The sequence below is a fragment of the Dreissena polymorpha genome, chromosome 7, assembly GCF_020536995.1.
Source record: "Dreissena polymorpha isolate Duluth1 chromosome 7, UMN_Dpol_1.0, whole genome shotgun sequence".
In the NCBI taxonomy this organism is placed as follows: domain Eukaryota; kingdom Metazoa; phylum Mollusca; class Bivalvia; order Myida; family Dreissenidae; genus Dreissena; species Dreissena polymorpha.
The window spans coordinates 59,795,458-59,817,962 of NC_068361.1; the positions used below are offsets into that span (position 1 = coordinate 59,795,458).

Sequence of the window (22,505 nt, forward strand, 5' to 3'; positions counted from 1 at the left end):
AATGTCTTAGAATTTGTTGATACATTTACGTATTTAAGGTTTGTCTTTTCTTCAGGGGGCTCTTTTTCCAAAACGTTTGATAGCCTGTGTGGACGATCTTTCAAAGCTATTTTTAAATTAAAACACTATTTGTTGACATTTTATAACATGACAATACAGCGCAAGTTAGAAAATTTCGATACATTAATTTACCCGGATTTAAGTTATGGCCCCAAAATATGGGGTTTACAGAGCAAGATAGAACGAATACATTTAAATTATTGCAAAGTATTATTAGGAGTCCGAATGCAAACACAGAATAACTTTAAAAATGGAGAACTAGTAAGAACATCTTTATTGGTCAGAAATAGCATTAATGAATTTAGATATTGGCTATTAAACAAACATGACATTAAATATGTAAATCATGCTTATGATAATATGTTCCGAGTATTAGAAACATACCCAAATAACAGATCTTGGGTCTACATGGTAAAAGGTCAATAAGGTAATTGTTGTTCTAACGACGTGTTGCTGAATCAAGGGGTAGGGTATGTAGACATATTTTTGACAAAAAAATAGAGTAAGAGTTACAGATATGTTTACACAAAATTGGAAAACCGAATTGAGTGAATCAGCTAGAGCAAAAACTTACATATTAATATCCAATTTTAAATTTCAATCCTATTTAATTGATGAAAACATTCCAAAGCACAGATGGCCCTCTATAGATTAAGAGCCTCTGCACATAGGCTTAAAGTTGAAACGCGTAGATGGCAAAAACCAATAGTTAATCCTAATGAAGAAAGAAAATGTCCTTTATTCAATCTTTTAAAAGATGACTACCACCGTGTTATGGAGTGTACATTATATACTGACGAAAGAAAAGCATATTTAATACCATGTTATTACGTAAGACCGAATATGTTAAAGTTTATAGATATATTGACCTCTCAAAATAGTAATATTGTTAACAATTTAGCTCTGTATATTATGCTCCCCAAATATTTTTTTGGGGGAGCATATAGTCGCCGCTTCGTCTGTCCGTGAGTGTGTCCGTCCGTCCGTGCACATTTTGTGTTCAGGCTGTTTCTCAGCAATTAATGACCGGAATTCAATTAAACTATGGGAAGCTTTACTACAAAGAGGAGATGTGCATATTATCAGCCGGTTCTGGTCGGATGATTTTTCACAGACTTATGGCCCTTTGAAATTTTCCATTAACTGTACATATAGTGGAATTCTTGTCCGGACTATTTCTCAGCAACAAATGACCGGAATTCAATGAAACTTTATGGGAAGCTTCACTACCAAAAGGACATGTGCATATTATCAGCGGGTTCTAGACAGATGATTTTTTTCACAGAGTTATGACCCTTTGAAATTGTCCATTAACTGTACATAGTAGTAGTTGTAGTAGTGGTAGTAGTAGTGGTGGTAGTAGTGGTGGTAGTGGTGGTGGTGGTGGTGGTGGTGGTGGTGGTGGTGGTGGTGGTGGTGATGGTGGTGGTGGTGGTGGTGGTGGTGGTGGTGGTGGTGGTGGTGGTGGTGGTGGTGGTGGTGGTGGTGGTGGTGGTGGTGGTGGTGGTGGTGGTGGTAGTGGTGGTGGTGGTGGTGGTAGTGGTGGTGGTGGTGGTAGTAAACTGTTCTAATGGTAATTTTTAAAATCTAATTCATATATCGATAATTAATATGGTATGTGACCATATAATTACTCCAATCATATTTTCGATTCGCGTAAACTTTTCTTAATAAAATTTACCAGAATCACTGATCCGTAACGCATAGGTAATTTAAGTGTTGTTTATTGCGAATATCTAAATCAACTTGAATCGTTTTAGTTTGCATTTGGATCATCCGCTCCTTATACAAAAAAAAATATTGACATTCTGCATTATGTACAGAGCGTAAATCAGCTGCTTGTAATGATTGTTTTTAACCAGGTTTTCCGAAGGAAAAAACTGGTTATTAGATTGGCGAATGCGGGCGGGCTGGCTGGCTGGCTGGCTGGCTGGCGGGCTGGCTGGCTGGCTGGCGGGCTGGCGGAACAAGCTTGTCCGGGCCATAACTATGTCGTTCATTGTCAGATTTTAAAATCATTTGGCACATTTGTTCACCATCATTGGACGGTGTGTCGCGCGAAATAATTACGTCGATATCTCCAAGGTCAAGGTCACACTTTGAGATCAAAGGTCAAAAATGGCCATAAAAGAGCTTGTCCTGGCCATAACTTTGTCATTCATTGTGAGATTTTAAAATCATTTGGCACATTTGTTCACCATCATGGGACGGTGTGTCGCACGAAAGAATCACGTCAATATCTCCAATGTCAAGGTCACCACAACAAACTTACAAAGGGGGTTAACTTTGTTTGTTCATTTCAAAAGTTCAGTTTGAGTTGTCTCCCTTAATCATATTTTTTTTTCACAATGAAAACCTGGTTTTGTGACAATTTTGTCCCTTGTTATAAGTTTTCATTTAAGATTTGATGTGGTGACTCATTGATCAGGATTGACTCCACCTGAAAGTGCTCTGAACTTGGTCTATTATTGTCAAGATACATTTTGACCAAGTTTTATCAATACTTTACCACAAATACGTCGGATGGAGTAGAGTTGTAGCGAGGGAAAAAAGAGAGAAAATTGTCAGGTGTTTCTAAGATATGACCTAGTTTTGTTTTAACATATATGACCCAAATTCGAAATCGGACATGTATACGATTTTTACAAGTCAAATCTCTGGGTGGAGTGTTGAATACGACTATAGAACGTACATGAGGTTTAACTTTTTTAACTCAAATATTGGGTAAATAATGTTGAATTGTTGAATATGTTTTGTGCGTTGATTGTTGTTGTTTTTTCATTTCTTGTTTCACTTTATCTAGTGACCAGTTAGACAATCTGCCAAATGAATGTAAGGAAATATGTTTTAAAACAATGTTTTATGAAAAGCAGTCATTAAAATACTGTCCCTGGCACAAACCCTTTATAATGAACTTGAGCCTTTGTGCATTGTTTCATATAGTATATATAAAGTGTAAAATGTATCAAATACTCATATAATTGTGTATATGTATTCAATATTAAAAATGGAACTGTTACATCAATAGTTACCAAAAGGATTTTGTCATCGAACAGTGCATCAAAAGGATTTTATCTCAATATATTCAAAATGCAATTCTGAAAATAAGGCCAACACAAATTGATCAATTGTTCCACGGAATTCGGCCACCAAGCAATGCAACCAAAAAATAAGAGGCAATCGAAACGTGCAAAAAAATAGAAACATATATAATTCATATATATTGAACATTTCCACATATATAATCGTACATTGCAAATAATAAGCTCTATCCAGTTTGTTTTTTATTTGATTGTTTGTTTCTACCGTCTACTAAGGACAGATAAAGATGCAACTGTGTCTGCAGTTCCTTCAGCCTTAATAAATGGAGTCCTATTTTCATAAATGAGGGGAATTATGTATTATTTTACTCAGTATTCGCTAAAAGATGTTTTGGAATTATACTAAGCACTTTACTGCCATTTGGGAATGTACAATTTTTTAGATACGGCAACAATAGGAAGCATACAAAAAGTACTAATAACACACAAATACTAATGATATCGTTTTCTTAATATATCATGATGCATCATTTATACATATTAGGTAATTTCTGAATTTCATATCACAATTTGACACAGTTATGTGGGGCGATATCAAAGTAGAAAATGTGTGGGTTGATATCAAAGTAGAAAATGGCTTTTATCTGAGTAAGCATGCCACAAAATATTAACGGTATTTAATAAAAAAAATGCTATTCAGTGAACATAGTGGTCATTAACGCCGCCGATCCAGAATACGAGAGTCATAGTGATAAAGTGTGGGCTGCTGCACATTCTGTTAAGCGTCCAACGACCTTGTTGTCACCATTCGTTCATGTTGGTCCGACATGACTTGTCGGCACTGTTCTCGCTCTCTGGTAACATGTCCTCAAAAGGTGGTAAGTAGGACATCTCGTCTCGAACCTACGGACCAATGAACGAAAATCGGGTGAACGTTTGGTATAAATTGCGAAATATGCTCGAGTTTCTGCTGTTTTTTCAACCAATAAACATATTTTAAGTACATTTAGTTGGAAATAAGAATATTGGTTTCATGCTCATGTACCAGCACAACAACGTGTTGAAAACAAGCCTTTACTCAAAACGTTTACGAACGTTATTTTATGTATGTTTTACTATGCCGCATTACATTATACATGACACTCGTTTTATGAGAAAACCAAGTGATAAACGTTTCGCTTTCAACCAATATAAAACGAAAAAAAAAACTGAATTTATTTAATTATTTGGACGCCGGCTCTAGTTTTCTTTGGGCGTCGGATCTAGCAAGCGATAGTAAAACGACTCTCAAATTTCGATTGTTTTCTTTGAAATCGTTGAATTTTTGAAACCGATCAATATATGTACCAATAAGCGGGGGTTGACTAAAACACATAATTGAAAGCTTTACCTATTTAAACTTGTATTATTGGCTACCTTGCGACTCCGTCGTAAGACCCTTATGCAGCAGCCACGTGGCCCGTTCGTTGTATTACACATGGTATTATCATGTTTGAAAGCTCTATAGAACTGTTACGTTCAGTCTTATTGACATACTCACTCTGTCTTTAACTACCCATGACACAGCACGTGACCTACCTTCTCCGCCTGTCTGAAGACCCGGATGAGATTTCTGCCGGCCAGTTTCTGCAGATCCAGTTCTTTCCAGCCCCGGCGAACGAGCTCGGCAAAAAGGGCTGGGTAGGTGGAAACGTCCTCTAGACCCACAGGCAACCTGGAATGAGAGCGCGCGATTGCGCTGCTGAATATTCATATGAGCTTTATTGTTTTGTAAATGAATTTCGTGTTTTTCTTGTGTAAAAACCCACCTAAAATACTTAATTGAAATAAAACTAGAATTATATCGCGTTTCACCGTGCAAAAATATGGAACCACAATTACCCTACGTGCTTAAGCGTCCAATCGTCACGAATGAATGATTTTATTGTGAGCTTGCATAGAATGTAGTCGAATGATCGTATGTAAAATTTTAAATCAATATCTTTACTCATAACTGAGATATTCAAGTTTGAAAAGTGATGCGTTAGAAAAGTCCCCGAGTGTAGTTAGTGTTGTTGTTGTTGTTGTTGTTGTTGTAGTCGGGTTTTTTTTTTGTTTTTTTAATTTATGTATCGGAATTTTATTCTACGGGAAATTATATTTCAGTTATAAACCAATGTATTTGCGACCCTTTTAAATTAGGGTTAAACCGCTACCAACAAAAAGCTTACGTGGGAATTCCATCGTAGTCCGCTCCAATGGCCACGTGGTCGATTCCAATAATGTTCTTGATGTAATCTATGTGATCTGGAACATGAGACGCATGGTCGAGTTAATATTTTAGCATTTTAAAATGGACAAGCTACATAACTTAAGAATAAAACTGTAGACACTCTTTGGTTAACACTGTAAATTATTTTATGTGAATATCCCATACACAAAAATGGAAGCAAATACATTTATGTATTGAAATTCAATAACTTTTCCCTATAGGGATTTCGTTTATATGTTCTCAATTACTCACCCGCCACGTGACTTAACTTGGACGGTTTTTCCGTCAGTGGCGGACACGTGACGTACAAGTCATAAAAGTTCACCATGACAACCCCGCCGTTCCGCTTCTGGAATTGAACGAATAAACTAAAGGGCATCGCTATTATACATGTACATTAAAAATTAAAATAAAAAATTGAATTAAAGACCTGACTATTTATACCTTAACGAATTGATGACTAAATCATGTAGGGGCGATTTACTGATTAACATGTTGTAAAGAGCGGGATAAAGCAAAAGAATTGACAGTTTTACATTTTACATTATGCAAATGATGGATTAAATATAAAAAAAACAAGGGACGATTTAAAAACTTATCAAATGTAGAACGCGGATTAAATCATAGAGGGTGACGATTGTCTGTTTTATATTGTAAAGATCGGATTAACTCCATTATGTGCAGGGTGGATTGAATAATAAAAGGAACGATTGCACAATTTAACGTTGTAGGTGACATTTACAATTAATGGAAACGACGATTTTGCTGCTAAATTATGTAAACAATGGATTTAATTTTACTTCGTACATTTGCTGATTTATGACTGAACATAACGAAGTGGGAGGATTCAATCATTATAACATTATATAGAGCAAATTGGAAAATAGATGAGACGATTTTCTACATACCAATTTTTAAAGGAATGATAACATAATAGATGTGAGCACATACTACTTAACATAATGGAATTCAATGAGAAATTGATGGAAGGGACGATTCACATCTGGTTATCAAGCTGAATGATTGATTCATAGAAGGGACAATTTACTGCCAGTAAACGTATGAGTTTGATTTTTATTGTTGAATTAACTTAAGCCATACGTTATTGTTGCCATATTTTAAGGTTTGATGGTAGTAGAAACGTTTGACGAAAATCAATTATTTTGTTCATGAAAACAAATAAAAAGCTATCACATTTACAGAGGTTTTTGAATGTTTAGTGTTCAATGAATGCTTTGCCGTTGAATATAGTGTAGAGGCCTGTACGTTTCCGAAGTGGCTACAATTGATGACGTATTACCAAGAGATGTAACGTACGTAGTCCCGTTTGTTTCAAACGTGGTTACAAATGATAAATGCATGTTACATTCTTTACAAAGTCCCGCACGTTCTGGTAGTATTTACTTTTATTGGAGCATTGCCGTGAAATTCCATACGGAGTTTTGTACTTTCCTAAAGTGGTTGCATAAAGAGAACGCCTTACCGTGAGATGCAATACGGAGTCTTGTAGAGTTCGAATGTGGTTATGTAAGGAGAACGCCTTACCGTGAAATGCAATACGAATTCTTTTAGATTCCGAATGTGGTTACATAAGAGGAACGCCTAACCGTAAGATTCAGAACAGAGTATTGTACTTTCTGACAGTGGTTATTTAAGGAGAATGCCTTACCGTGAGATTCAATACGGAATTTTGTAATTTCCTTAAGTGGTACTTTCCAATATATGTTATATAGAGAGAACTTTTTACGGTGAGATTCAGTACGGATTATATTCTTCCCGAAAGTGGTTATATAAGGAGAACGCGTTACCGTGATATTCAGTAATGAGTTTTGTACTTTCTTAAAGTTGTTATATAAGAGGAACGCCTTATCGTGAGATGCAATTCAGAGTAGTGTACTTGCTTAAAGTTGTTATGTTAGGAGAAAGCTTTACCGTGAGATGCATTGCGGAGTTTTGTTCTTTCTTCAAGTTGTTATTTAAAGGAGAACGCCTTACCGTGAGATGCAATGCGGAGTATTGTACTTTCGTAAAGTTGTTATGTACGAAGAACGCCTTACCGTGAGATGCAATGCGGAGTTTTGTACTTTCTTAAAGTTGTTATGTACGGAGAACGCCTTACCGTGAGATGCAATGCGGAGTATTGTACTTTCTTAAAGTTGTTTTGTACGGAGAACGCCTTACCGTGAGATGCAATGCGGAGTATTGTACTGTCTTAAAGGTGTTATGTACGGAGACCACCTTACCGTGAGATGCAATGCGGAGTATTGTACTTTCTTAAAGTTGTTATGTACGAAGAACGCCTTACAGTCAGATGCAATGCGGAGTTTTGTACTTTCTTAAAGTTGTTATGTACGGAGAACGCCTTACCGTGAGATGCAATGCGGAGTATTGTACTTTCTTAAAGTTGTTTTGTACGGAGAACGCCTTACCGTGAGATGCAATGCGGAGTATTGTACTTTCTTAAAGGTGTTATGTATGGAGACCACCTTACCGTTAGATGCAATGCGGAGCATTGTACTTTCTTAAAGTTGTTATGTACGAAGAACGCCTTACAGTCAGATGCAATGCGGAGTTTTGTACTTTCTTAAAGTTGTTATGTACGGAGAACGCCTTACCGTGAGATGCAATGCGGAGTATTGTACTTTCTTAAAGTTGTAATGTACGGAGAACGTCTTACCGTGAGATGCAATGCGGAGTATTGTACTTTCTTAAAGTTGTTATGTAAGGAGAACGCCTTACCGTGAGATGCATTGCAGATTATTGTACTTTCTTAAAGGTGTTATGTACGGAGAACGCCTTACCGTGAGATGCAATGCGGAGCATTGTACTTTCTTAAAGTTGTAATGTACGGAGAACGCCTTACCGTGAGATGCAATGCGGAGTATTGTACTTTCTTAAAGTTGTAATGTACGGAGAACGCCTTACCGTGAGATGCAATGCGGAGTATTGTACTTTCTTAAAGTTGTTATATAAGGAGAACGCCTTACCGTAATATTCAGTAATGAGTTTTGTACTTTCTTAAAGTTGTTATATAAGGAGAACGCCTTACCGTGAGATGCAATTCGGAGTATTGTACTTTCTTAAAGTAGTCATGTACGGAGAACACCTTACCGTGAGATGCAATGCGGAGTTTTGTACTTTCTTAAAGTTGTTATGTAAGGCGAACGCCTTACCGTGAGATGCAATGTGGAGTTTTGTCTTTTCTTAAAGTTGTTATTCACAGAGAACGCCTTACCGTGAGATGCAATGCGGAGTATTGTACTTTGTTAAAGTTGTTTTGTACGGAGAACGCCTTACCGTGAGATGCAATGCGGAGTATTGTACTGTCTTAAAGGTGTTATGTACGGAGACCACCTTACCGTGAGATGCAATGCGGAGTATTGTACTTTCTAAATGTTGTTATGTACGGAGAACGCCTTACAGTCAGATGCAATGCGGAGTATTGTACTGTCTTAAAGGTGTTATGTACGGAGACCACCTTACCGTGAGATGCAATGCGGAGTATTGTACTTTCTAAAAGTTGTTATGTACGGAGAACACCTTACCGTGAGATGCAATGCGGAGTATTGTACTTTCTTAAAGGTGTTATGTACGGAGAACACCTTACCGTGAGATGCAATTCGGATTATTCTACTTTCTTAAAAATGTAATGTTCGGAGAACGCCTTACCGTGCGATACAATGCGGAGTATTGTACTTTCTTAAAGTTGTTATATAAGGAGAACGCCTTAGCGTGATATTCAGTAATGAGTATTGTACTTTCTTAAAGTTGTTATATAAGGAGAACGCCTTACCGTGAGATGCAATTCGGAGTATTGTACTTTCTTAAAGTTGTTATGTATATGTACGAAGAACGCCTTACCGTGAGATGCAATGCGGAGTTTTATACTTTCTTAAAGTTGTTTTGTAAGGAGAACGCCGTATCGTGAGATGCAATGCGGAGTTTTGTACTTTCTTTAAGTTGTTATGTACAGAGAACGCCTTACCGTGAGATGCAATGCGGAGTATTGTACTTTCTTAAAGTTGTTTTGTAAGGAGAACGCCTTATCGTGAGATGCAATGCGGAGTTTTGTACTTTCTTAAAGTTGTTTTGTAAGGAGAACGCCTTATCGTGAGATGCAATGCGGAATTTTGTAATTTCCTTAAGTGGTACTTTCCAATATATGTTATATAGAGAGAACTTTTTACGGTGAGATTCAGTACGGATTATATTCTTCCCGAAAGTGGTTATATAAGGAGAACGCGTTACCGTGATATTCAGTAATGAGTTTTGTACTTTCTTAAAGTTGTTATATAAGAGGAACGCCTTATCGGGAGATGCAATTCAGAGTAGTGTACTTGCTTAAAGTTGTTATGTTAGGAGAAAGCTTTACCGTGAGATGCATTGCGGAGTTTTGTTCTTTCTTCAAGTTGTTATTTAAAGGAGAACGCCTTACCGTGAGATGCAATGCGGAGTATTGTACTTTCGTAAAGTTGTTATGTACGAAGAACGCCTTACCGTGAGATGCAATGCGGAGTTTTGTACTTTCTTAAAGTTGTTATGTACGGAGAACGCCTTACCGTGAGATGCAATGCGGAGTATTGTACTTTCTTAAAGTTGTTTTGTACGGAGAACGCCTTACCGTGAGATGCAATGCGGAGTATTGTACTGTCTTAAAGGTGTTATGTACGGAGACCACCTTACCGTGAGATGCAATGCGGAGTATTGTACTTTCTTAAAGTTGTTATGTACGAAGAACGCCTTACAGTCAGATGCAATGCGGAGTTTTGTACTTTCTTAAAGTTGTTATGTACGGAGAACGCCTTACCGTGAGATGCAATGCGGAGTATTGTACTTTCTTAAAGTTGTTTTGTACGGAGAACGCCTTACCGTGAGATGCAATGCGGAGTATTGTACTTTCTTAAAGGTGTTATGTATGGAGACCACCTTACCGTTAGATGCAATGCGGAGCATTGTACTTTCTTAAAGTTGTTATGTACGAAGAACGCCTTACAGTCAGATGCAATGCGGAGTTTTGTACTTTCTTAAAGTTGTTATGTACGGAGAACGCCTTACCGTGAGATGCAATGCGGAGTATTGTACTTTCTTAAAGTTGTAATGTACGGAGAACGTCTTACCGTGAGATGCAATGCGGAGTATTGTACTTTCTTAAAGTTGTTATGTAAGGAGAACGCCTTACCGTGAGATGCATTGCAGATTATTGTACTTTCTTAAAGGTGTTATGTACGGAGAACGCCTTACCGTGAGATGCAATGCGGAGCATTGTACTTTCTTAAAGTTGTAATGTACGGAGAACGCCTTACCGTGAGATGCAATGCGGAGTATTGTATTTTCTTAAAGTTGTAATGTACGGAGAACGCCTTACCGTGAGATGCAATGCGGAGTATTGTACTTTCTTAAAGTTGTTATATAAGGAGAACGCCTTACCGTAATATTCAGTAATGAGTTTTGTACTTTCTTAAAGTTGTTATATAAGGAGAACGCCTTACCGTGAGATGCAATTCGGAGTATTGTACTTTCTTAAAGTAGTCATGTACGGAGAACACCTTACCGTGAGATGCAATGCGGAGTTTTGTACTTTCTTAAAGTTGTTATGTAAGGCGAACGCCTTACCGTGAGATGCAATGTGGAGTTTTGTCTTTTCTTAAAGTTGTTATTCACAGAGAACGCCTTACCGTGAGATGCAATGCGGAGTATTGTACTTTGTTAAAGTTGTTTTGTACGGAGAACGCCTTACCGTGAGATGCAATGCGGAGTATTGTACTGTCTTAAAGGTGTTATGTACGGAGACCACCTTACCGTGAGATGCAATGCGGAGTATTGTACTTTCTAAATGTTGTTATGTACGGAGAACGCCTTACAGTCAGATGCAATGCGGAGTATTGTACTGTCTTAAAGGTGTTATGTACGGAGACCACCTTACCGTGAGATGCAATGCGGAGTATTGTACTTTCTAAAAGTTGTTATGTACGGAGAACACCTTACCGTGAGATGCAATGCGGAGTATTGTACTTTCTTAAAGGTGTTATGTACGGAGAACACCTTACCGTGAGATGCAATTCGGATTATTCTACTTTCTTAAAAATGTAATGTTCGGAGAACGCCTTACCGTGCGATACAATGCGGAGTATTGTACTTTCTTAAAGTTGTTATATAAGGAGAACGCCTTAGCGTGATATTCAGTAATGAGTATTGTACTTTCTTAAAGTTGTTATATAAGGAGAACGCCTTACCGTGAGATGCAATTCGGAGTATTGTACTTTCTTAAAGTTGTTATGTACGAAGAACGCCTTACCGTGAGATGCAATGCGGAGTTTTATACTTTCTTAAAGTTGTTTTGTAAGGAGAACGCCGTATCGTGAGATGCAATGCGGAGTTTTGTACTTTCTTTAAGTTGTTATGTACAGAGAACGCCTTACCGTGAGATGCAATGCGGAGTATTGTACTTTCTTAAAGTTGTTTTGTAAGGAGAACGCCTTATCGTGAGATGCAATGCGGAGTTTTGTACTTTCTTAAAGTTGTTATGTACGGAGAACGCCTTACCGTGAGATGCAATGCGGAGTATTGCACTTTCTTAAAGTTTTTATGTACGGTGAACGCCTTACCGTGAGATGCAATGCGGAGTATTGTACTTTCTTAGGATGTTATTTACGGATAACGCCTTACCGTGAAAGGCAATGCGGAGTATTGTACTTTCTTAAAGTTGTTATGTACGGAGAACGCCTTACCGTGAGATGCAATGCGGATAATTATACATTCTTAAAGGTGTAATGTAAGGAGAATGCCTCACCGTAAGATGTAGCACAGAGTCCTGTACGTTTCGGAAGTGGTTACAGATGGTGAATGCCGATGAGTGACTGTATATAACAGGCGCCCTGTGGATGTAGAACAATACCAGTAAATATTAAGCCGTAAAGTCAGAGTATTCAGGTTTTAAAAGGCGTGTCAAAACGTGTGTGTTTAACCTGAATCTGTCTGTTTATACATGGCGTGTCGAAACGTGTGTGTTTAACCTGAATCTGTCTGTTTATACATGTCAAAACGTGTGTGTTTAACCTGAATCTGTCTGTTTATACATGCATATCGAAGAAGCAGTATGATAAGAGAACGTGTTTACGTGGCACTAACTGTTTGATTGATTTTCGCCATTAAGAATGGTAAGATTCGAGCATTTTTTGACATCATGGCCCAAATTACTTTTCAGGACAAAATTTCAAAATAACATGTAATCACTTTTGCAACGTTATTTTTTGTTAAACAAATTGGCGCATACTTAACATACACCATCTCACTCGGAAAACACTACGCATGTCTAAAAATAGATAAATGTACGACGCTTGGACATCTGACGAATGTTTTAGCCACCATGACTCTGGAGCACGTTTATTAGTTTTCTATTTTCTAACCTGGATACTCGCAGAGCGTCTACCATGGTAGCATTGGCAACGTGCGGTAGGTCAATCAGCATCCCCAGTCGGTTCATCTCTTTGATTACTGTCTGTGTAGTAAGAATAATAAACGGTTATTCCTAGAATGCACGGATATGTATAGTGTAGATGTCTAACTGACGGTTTGATCAAGTGTTAAAAAATGCTTAGATCTGCAGTTGATCCCATAATTCACCATCTTATAATTGCAACATTTGAAAACAAAACCGTCTACAATTTTCATGACAATATGGGTACAAAGTCCCGAAAATAACGATAACATATATCATGGTACAGTCGTAAATTATAACAGTTCTTCCCACCCCCGGATTCGCTCATGTGAACCAATAGTGGCTTCTTCAGAGAGTGTATGAATATAAATAATAAAGCATGTTTATTCATTTAGCATGATTGTCCACTCTGGCTCACCTCTCCGAATACAGTAAGACCTCCTAATTTTGGTCCGTCAACTGTTATGTTATAAGTCGGCTCATCAATTTTCCAGTTGTCCGCCCTTGCAAATAAATACATGTATTATTTTAAATAAACATAAATATGGCTTTAAAAGTATTTTCAAAGAACATCTTACTTTTACACATATTTATTGACACAATATTTATACTATTTTAAATTTATGTTACACTAGTGTTTGGTTTAATTATGAAAACAACATGCTTAAAGTTACGTGTATATACGTGTATTTATTATCTTAAAATAAATTAACGTACATTTTCATAATTTATAAAAGCTTAAATTTATTTATATTCTGCACGCACTAAAATGATAATAATGATAATATTATTTGTAATACTTATTATTTATTTTAGTATAATGTATATAATTATAATCATAATTATAATAACAATTATTATTATTATTATTATTATTTGTAATAGTATTATTATTTGTATTATTATTTGTATTATTATTTGTATTATTATTTTTTTATTATTATCATTATTATTATATGTAAATTATTCTACATAACATCTGAGCATAACGGCAACCTTGCCATAGCGGTCAACTGCCAGTATATTTAACTCCGAAAGCCATTTCCCACCTGTGTACAGAGGTCTCGAGACAGTCATTTCGATTTGCGAAAAGTAAACACTAAAATCAAAAACACATGAATTGGTAGCAATTAGCTACCGCAGTCATAACGCCATAGAATTAGCGCGTGACCAAAATCAATAGATATTTATCGATGATAATGCGTCAACAAAACAGTAAGCTAGCAAGTAATGTAATGAGCAAGTAAAACACGGATTAGTGATTGTTTATTTTTGCTAAGTAGACATACAATTGATTTGTAACTTTAACTAACTTTGGGCATGAGTGCAAGTGGATTTTTTTACGTATAACTCCTATAATAAAAATGACATTTCGAATTTCTGGTGGAGATATATATTTTGTTACACTTTGTGAAAAATATAACCTATTGGTGTCTGTTTCTTTGAATGAGAACGATACTGTTCTGCTGTAGTTTCGGTTTATAACAGCGAATCCGCCATTAATACTTTTATCGAACGTGACGTCAACGAAAAATGACGACCTTAATTAACAAATATCTTTAAATGAACGCAATACGAACTAGAAGATTTGCAAAATGAACGAGATAAATGTATAAGTTGAACAACATAGGCGGATCCAAGGGGGTGGGGGCGGACGCGGCATACGCCATCTCCTAAAATCGCCAAAGTAAAGTCAATGAATTTGATGTTTCACACTTAACTAGATCTAAATCACCTATTTAAACTTGTAAAAGCCTTCAAAATCACTAAAATTTTGCGGGGAGAGGGGGGGGGGGGATGGGGCTTCGCCCCTTTGGACACCCAAAACTATAAACAATTCGCTTTTTGGCATTAAAAGAAGGTACTTTGATGAAAGTATATAAGGCGTGACATGCTCGAGAAGTGGTTGTCAAAGCCTTCAAAATCATTATAATCGTGAAGCTTCCCGGGGGTTTCGCCCCCTGGACTCCCTAAACGATAAACTATGCACTTTTTTGGCATTATAAGAAGGTACTTTGATGAAAGTATATAAGGCGTGAAATGCTCGAGAAGTGGTTGTCAAAGCTTTCAAAATCACTACAATTGTGGAGCTTACGGGGGCCCCTGGACCCCATAGCAGCCCCCTGGATCCCCAGCAAATCTTTCAATATCCCCCCTCCTAACCAGAAATCCTTATTCCGCTCCTGAACAATATGTATACATTTTAATGTATAAGTTATTTATTTGTATTATTCAATAGAAATAATGTGTGTTATTATGCTCTGTATCGACAATATTCCTGTGTTCCAACTGACCTTCATCTAAAAAGAGGTCGACTGTGCACAGCGTTCAACTTTCTACTACTGTTACCTTTTCCTTGACTGACCGCTGTTCTCAGGTTTTATTTTATCTGTACAGACATTTTCACGACCTCTAATCTTAGTAAGGAAGTCGTCAGTTATTGACGCTCAATTGGTCGCGGTCGACTCAGGTATGACTTAAAAGTAGTCTGGGCAATCTCAAGTATACTGAACTATAACACGGATACGGAAATTATGCTCAAAGGCGACCGGCAATAACTTACTTATAAGTATATTTTCCGGTTCCCTGTTTTTGTAATATACTTAAGAGTACACAGGGATCTTTTATAGTAGTACCTTAGCCGACAATGACCAATCGAGCGTTTTTTTACATATGGGCCTTGTTCTGTGAAAACGGGGTTTAATGCATATGCGTTAAGTGTCGTCCCAGATTAGCCTGTGCAGTCCGCACTTGCTAATCAGGGACGACACTTTGCGCATAAACTTGAATTTCGGTAAGGGGGGAATTCATTGAAACTAAAAATACCATAAAAGCGGAAAGTGTCGTCCCTGATTAGTCTGTGCGGACTGCACATGCTAATCTGGGACGACACTTTACGCACATGCATTAAGCCCAGTTTTCTCAAAACGCGGCTCATATATATGTACGCTCACTTGCTAACACGAGCAGAAAAAGTGTGAGGAAGTTTTCTGACTACCATGGAAAAATGCAAATAAATCAACAACAAAAATAATCTGATAACGATTACATGAAATGTTGTTTGCAGTACTCGTTACCTTTATTTATCTAGCAGCAATAAAACTTGACAATAACCTTGATCTTTATTAAACGTATTCCAAGTGTTTGTTCGATTTACATATTCAGGTCTAAATAAACAACTTCGGGATATTCCGTTTAACTTGATATCTCTTATGCTTGTTTACTACAACCAGCGATCGTAAATTGAAATCGGATTTATTACATAATAAGATAATACTGAATTTATTATCTCTGAAAATAAAATAAACTTAAAGTACAAACTGCTTATATGGTCTTTAACGTTTACAACATTTGAACGGTTGCTGGCCGGGCATTCTCCCGAGGTATTGCAATTAGATCGGTCGGTGTTCGACTTTTGCTTGTACTATTAAACAGCGAGTGCGATTATACTCTATGTGACAAAGTAGCTTATTTTATATAGAGAACACAATAGTAATTTGTTTTTATTCAAACGTGACCTTACCTGGTGGTTAAATAATTGAATTCTTTAGCACACTTATACTTTAGCCTTCTGGTGTGCATACTGTGATTTAACATAAATACATATATCAATTTCATGTACAATTATACTTTCGTTATCGTGAAGATAAACACATGAATTAATGTTTTATTTATTTAAATGCGGTAGTGTTTCGAAATAAATCACAGTGCTTGAGTGCCCTAGTTTACATGAACGTATGGTTTAAGCCCGTCTCTGTTCACACAAAATATACAACTCACGTTGATGCATTTCAAGTCAGAGATTATTTACATCATTTATAGCAGTCTTACTTCTTTACCAAATGATAAATAAAACCGTGTTCATCTCAAGTGTGTTTGCTTGCATGCGTAATTCTTTGTATCTTTCCTCAGTTAGCAACGATTTTGTTTCTTTAGTTTTCATTTAAACATGGAGTTGTTAAATGGTTATTAATTGTTATCGTTAAATATCTATAAAAGTAAACAAGAAATGCATAGACGTTATTTTTTATCAAACTCAAAGGTTTCGTAAATAACTCTACAACAAGTATGAGGTAAGAAAAATCCTCAAAACCAAGTTTTAACCCCAATAATTGGATTTGTTTTTAATAATTTGGTTAATCCAAGTATATATGTATTGTGTTCTGTTGGTTCTCCGGTTGTCATGAAAAGTACAAGTGTATTAGCTCACACTGTTTGATAATGTGTTCCTTGCAATACATAAAGGACCACGTTCTATAAAACGGTTCCTCTACTGCTGGTTCACTTGGTTTAACTTTGTTCAAAATAATGGTGTTTTTATTTTGTAATTCCAACTGTATTAATCAAATCTTCGAAGAATGTCACACAGATGTATTTAGGTAAAATAATTAAGACATAAGTTTAATAGAAAAAGGAATCACCTGTAAAATTATTTGTTTTTCTCAGAAATTATCTTAATTTAAATTTCAGATCCACATGTTTAATATCAACACAGGAAGATATTTTTACTTCCATACTTCATACATTAAAATTTATATAGATTGCGTAATGCCTTGAAGGAGATGGTCGGGTGAATACATGTTTTAAACAATGCCATATTGCTACAATCAGGTCTTACAAGCCATCATGTGAGGCAACATGGTATGGCAACCTGCAAATCAAACGCCATACAAACCACGGAGTGTTGCAGCTGTGTGTGATGGTCATGTAGCGTACCCCCAAGTCGTAGAACATCCTCAGGGCAGCCAGGCTGCTGTCTATAGAATGGCCGCCTTCTAGACCCACTAGACTGGCAACCCGACCAGCTTGGAATGCATCGAGTATTCCTGTCACACGAAAATAATACTATACAAACAAATAACGACAGATGACAGATGTCTGTTGAGGTTACACGCGCGCAAACCGGCTGTCAGTTTGATAATAACCGCGAATTGTTGAGTCTTTAGTATACTGGTTTCTAGCCTTAAATTTTTCGGTGTGCTTTATATGCTCAAAATGTCAGCCTTCATGCCTCTGAATGCCGGCGTGTAATGTCAAAGCTAAATATTTGAGTTGCAACAAATATTATGATTAATTAAAGCTTTTTGTTTGACTTTATGGCCAAATCTTTCAATTTATATTGATTTAATAGGAAGGATCTTGGTCATGGTGAAAAATGACAATTGCAAACTTTGTAAATAACTTAGAAGTAGGGATGGTAACGGTTAATCAATTAACCGGTTATCCGTTTCTTTATGAGGTTAACCGATTACAAAATTAATATTCGGTTACTCTTGCAGAAAACGCATTTTTTTGTTGAACGCAATAAATGCTCAAATCATTAGCACCTTTTCCTTTTCAATCAGCACACACCAGTGACAGTTTTCATCTGTATGAGAAACATTAAAAGACTAAAATAGAATTAATGTATTGATTGACTTAAATGTCATAGTAATCTTGAATAGTTATTGTCGGATATGTTCGTCCCACCGTTTGTTTATGTTTATGTGAGCACTGGAACTCTTGATAGAAACTATTGAAGTTCATCACTAACTATTTAAACGTTTTGTTATATTGTTATGTCTGGTTATATAATTTTGTATATGTAGTAAGGATGTCATATTAAACACGGCGTTGCTAAGAAAATTAACTTGACGCAGCTAACCAAACCCCCGTACAACAAAATAATGACATCCTTCAATGCGCTCGATGGAGTCTAAATCATAACCCACATATTTTAAACATTTAAAGCATGTCAACTTTTCAGTAGCATCAATAAACGTGACGTCATTTAGTTTCAACGATTTTTGTTCTGAATGAAAGTGACGTCATTTGCAAAATATTTATGAAAGAAAACGACATCATATGTTTGTTCAATTCAATGACGTCACTAAATAGTGATCTTTGTACTAAGGATGGCGGAGTATCGAAAATTATCCTGTCACAGGCCTTTAAATCAGCCTGATAACCAGGTAACCTAATATCCCAAAAGATATTAGGCTAGTTGACCACGTGACATCGAATATCCGTCAGTTGACCTCCGCGCATGCGCATGCATTTACTATTTTCTATTAATAAGATATGCTTTTTTTCTATTAATAAAATACCAAATACATGTTAATTACTGTTTGTTTAAACATTATAATTAAAACAGCATAATTTCGTCTTTGTTTTATGAAATTAATAACGAGTAACTCGATTTCTGTTTTGTTTAACAATATGGAAGCTAGCCTAAGCGCTTTGCATGACGTGACGTCACAATGATTTGTACGCGCGTGTTATTTCCCATATTTAATATTTAATCACAAATTTCTCAAAAACTAGATATTTTAGAAACATTTCAATGAATATTGTAAATGTGACAGGATAAATAAAATAATAGGTTGGTGACGTGGATGGAGAATGATTAAATGGCTCGTCGGAGGATCTTATCGGGTGAGCCGAATCCTCCGACTTGCCAGATAACCATTCTCCATCCACGTCACCAACATTTTATTCTCTATATATAGTTCACGTCCAAAAGCTTGAACCAAATCAATCAGAATCGTGTTAGAATCGAAATGATAATTATTTTGTGCAAATCGGGATCCAAAATAAGTTTATTAGAAATTAAATATAGCTAATAAAGTTTTTTCACTACATTTTGAACACAAACGAGTTAACGCGAAAGCGGTCCTTAACAAGAATGTGTAACCAATTATCACCTTAATTAATCGATTTGTAGCGGAAACTCGACACTGGAAACACAATAAATCTACTGTTGAAAATCTACCTTGCGCCGTTGTCACCCACCGGAAGGTGTCAGGATAGCGCGTGACGTACTTCCGAATGACGTCAAGCTGCTCCAGAGACAGGCGGACAGCGTCTTTGTACTGAGACTTGCAGGGGACATAACATGCCCAAAACTGAGAACGGAAAAAAATAACGAAACGTTCATAAACCAAAATAAACCAAGTTTTTCGGCTTTCTTAAGTGCCACCATACATTGCATTCAACACCAAATCTATGCAACTGCTCTTAATGATTCACGTGCAGTTAATAAAATATACATTTTTTATGCAAAAAATAAAATTAAAGTAACGTTGATGCGCACATAATCAACACTTCATTTTAATAAAGTTGCCCCCCCCCCACCCCCCCTTGTCTCCCGACAATACGAAACATTTCTTTCCATGCGTCTAAACTCTTCATAAGAATTATTTTTCGCACCTGTGCACCCAGTTTTCCCTCTCTCAGTCGGGGTATGTCGGTATGCGAGAGATTCGTACTCCAGACCTGCCGGAGGTCAGACGTCAGGTCCACGCCGTAAACGGAAGTGTTGGAGAACCGTCGATAACGGTACGGTAGGTCATTATGTCTGTAATAGGTAAATAGGATTGTGTACGTGTGTGTGTGCGTGTGCGTGCGTGCGTGTGTGTGTGCGTGCACACTGACAATGTTTGTTGTATGAGCCTCATTTTAATGAATTAATATATTTGATATTTGTACTTATAATAATTCTGAATGAATGTGCCTTTTATGTCATATTACCGATGTTTTATGTATGTAAATATAACTGGTGTCAATGTAAATGTCAAACATCGAAACATAAATGAAATAAAAAAATGTATGTAATATGATAATTGCGCGCATATTCTAGAAAAGTGCATTGGCTTTAAAAAAAAAATAGAGTTGTGTTTTTTTACATACGACTTTATGAATAGGGGCAAGGCTAAGCCTTTCTTTTCTTCTACATAATTTGAGTACTAGAACGCATTTTGTTAGGATATTCTCAGGTACATCTTTTATTATCTTATATCTGAAATTTATTATTAAACTTGAAATGTTTTATAAACATTTATTAAGCTTTTGCTTATTACTTATGTGATAGTAATTTCTCACCGAAGGCTTTACTTATAACTGAACATACAATCGAACAAAATACATTCAAATAATAATACATGTTCGTATCTTCATACCCGTCAATTAATGGATAGCTGTCCAAGACGCATTTCGCTTTGTCCAAATCACTAATAGCATGAGAGCAATCAACTTCAGGTAGATCCCATACGCCGCCGGCCTGACATCCGTTCGCCGGCGTCTCAGCGCCGTTACTTCCTGGCGTTTTGGAGGCAACCACCGCTAACGCAATGACGAGCGCCACCACAATGACGCTGAGCACACAGATGGCGCCGTATAGGAGACGCGTCTGCATCCTCTTCCGGGAATCACCGAAAAGGCCGGTTCGCGAGCAGACGGTTGCCGTACTACCGATATTGCCGTAATACACTTCGCCGTTAGCATCCATAAAAAACACTCATCAAATGTACGTCATATTTCAATAATGAAAGCAGACGAACGCAAAGCTGTCTAATTTTAATACTTGTGAATAAATGTTAACTTGCACTTAGTTGATTTTAGGCGCGTGTATAAGTTTCATTAATCTGAACGTGTGCCGATTTTGATATTCTCATTTACATCCAAATAAACAATTCAGTGGCTTGAGTATGGCTTTGAATACGGAGCCCAATATTTTCAGTTTATACCAGCCTTTACGATGTTTACAATATAAACAGAATCTTTCGAGTAGTTTGAATTGTTGAATTGTACCGTATTTTATAACGCTTTAATATATATGACTAAAATGTAAGTTTCTCTTAAGGATGTGTTTACTGAATTTAAACCAGTCTGTTTAACAAAGATAATAACGATTGTGTGTATGCATCAGTGCGTCTGTTACGTTGTGGTTGCAATTAGTAATATTCTTACAACGTTCAGCACGTTGACTGTATTTCGAAAACAATCGAAATATATAAGTACACACTTTCGCGATTTATTTTATATAACGCGTTCTGAAAAAACTGTGCATAATGCATGTGCGTAAAATGTCGTCCCAGATAAGCCTGTGCAATCCGCACAGGCTAATCAGGGTCGACACTTTCCGCTTTTATGACATTTTTAGTTAAGATCAAGTCTCTTCTTAGCAAAAATCCAATTTAGTCGGAAAGTGTCGTCCCTGATTAGCCTGTGCCTTTATATGCATCTTTTGACGATTTAAACATTTTAGAAAATTATAAGAGTTGCAACGCAAAACGATTGAATAATTTGGAGAGTTCTGTTGTTGTCGTTATATTTTGTGGAAATACGAGGATTGCTTATATTTAGTATAAACTGCATTTCTCATTGTATGAGCACGGATGGCCGAGTGGTCTAAGTGGGAGACTTTTACTTCAGGACTCCAGGGGTCAGTGGTTCGAGCCCTGTTGGGGATTACTTACTTTTTCTGTTTTTAATTTTATTCTTGATTTTTTACCGGAGCTTTTTAGATCCAATGTTATCCATTTATCAATATAAAGCATTTAATTACAAACTTCAATACATGCCAAAATCTGTGAAAAGGCCCCTGTCACGTAATTACGTATTGTTCGTTGATATCACACAGTAACAAACAAAGTTCATTTCTGATTTCTTTGCGTTTTATTTCTGCTTATTAACACAACACAACGTTTCCAAAATGTTTGTCAAATACAAGATACATGCGAAGCCCGGAATGGGCCCATCCAGCGAAAGCCAGCAATAATGCGACTTGTATGTTCGGCCGTTTTAGTAAGACTGTCACAAATATAGATATAAACAACGAAAGCTTTGATAATTGTTATGTGTACAATTCTGATTGGCTGTGTAACGTCACGTGTCTACATGTACAATTCTGATTGGCCGTTTGTTAAGTCACGTGTCTGCAACCTAAATACACGTA

At 36.7% G+C, this 22,505-nt stretch overlaps 1 protein-coding gene across 1 annotated transcript; it reads right to left on the reverse strand.

Annotated features, from left to right (window-relative positions):
* Positions 1–3,038: 3,038 nt before the first annotated feature.
* On the reverse strand, positions 3,039–21,375 carry LOC127838215 (dipeptidase 1-like). The gene is made up of 11 exons (XM_052365808.1): positions 20,728–21,375; positions 19,979–20,126; positions 19,542–19,674; positions 17,466–17,616; positions 13,209–13,293; positions 12,759–12,850; positions 12,143–12,227; positions 5,605–5,701; positions 5,312–5,387; positions 4,680–4,815; positions 3,039–4,004 (listed from the first exon to the last, which is right to left on the reverse strand). Exons 1-11 carry the CDS (start codon positions 21,054–21,056, stop codon positions 3,903–3,905), a joined length of 1,434 nt encoding a protein of 477 aa, XP_052221768.1. The 5' UTR covers positions 21,057–21,375; the 3' UTR covers positions 3,039–3,902.
* Positions 21,376–22,505: the final 1,130 nt, after the last annotated feature.

What these genes read in the sequence shown, in the direction of transcription:
- LOC127838215 (XM_052365808.1), bottom strand. Translation starts at nt 21,056, where the DNA reads ATGGATGCTAACGGCGAAGTGTATTACGGCAATATCGGTAGTACGGCA. An exon ending in AGCTATCCATTAATTGACGG is followed by an intron (nt 20,127 to 20,727) that starts GTATGAAGATAC and finishes TACCTATTACAG; the next exon opens with ACATAATGACCTACCGTACC. An exon ending in GTGGGTGACAACGGCGCAAG is followed by an intron (nt 17,617 to 19,541) that starts GTAGATTTTCAA and finishes TTCGTGTGACAG; the next exon opens with GAATACTCGATGCATTCCAA.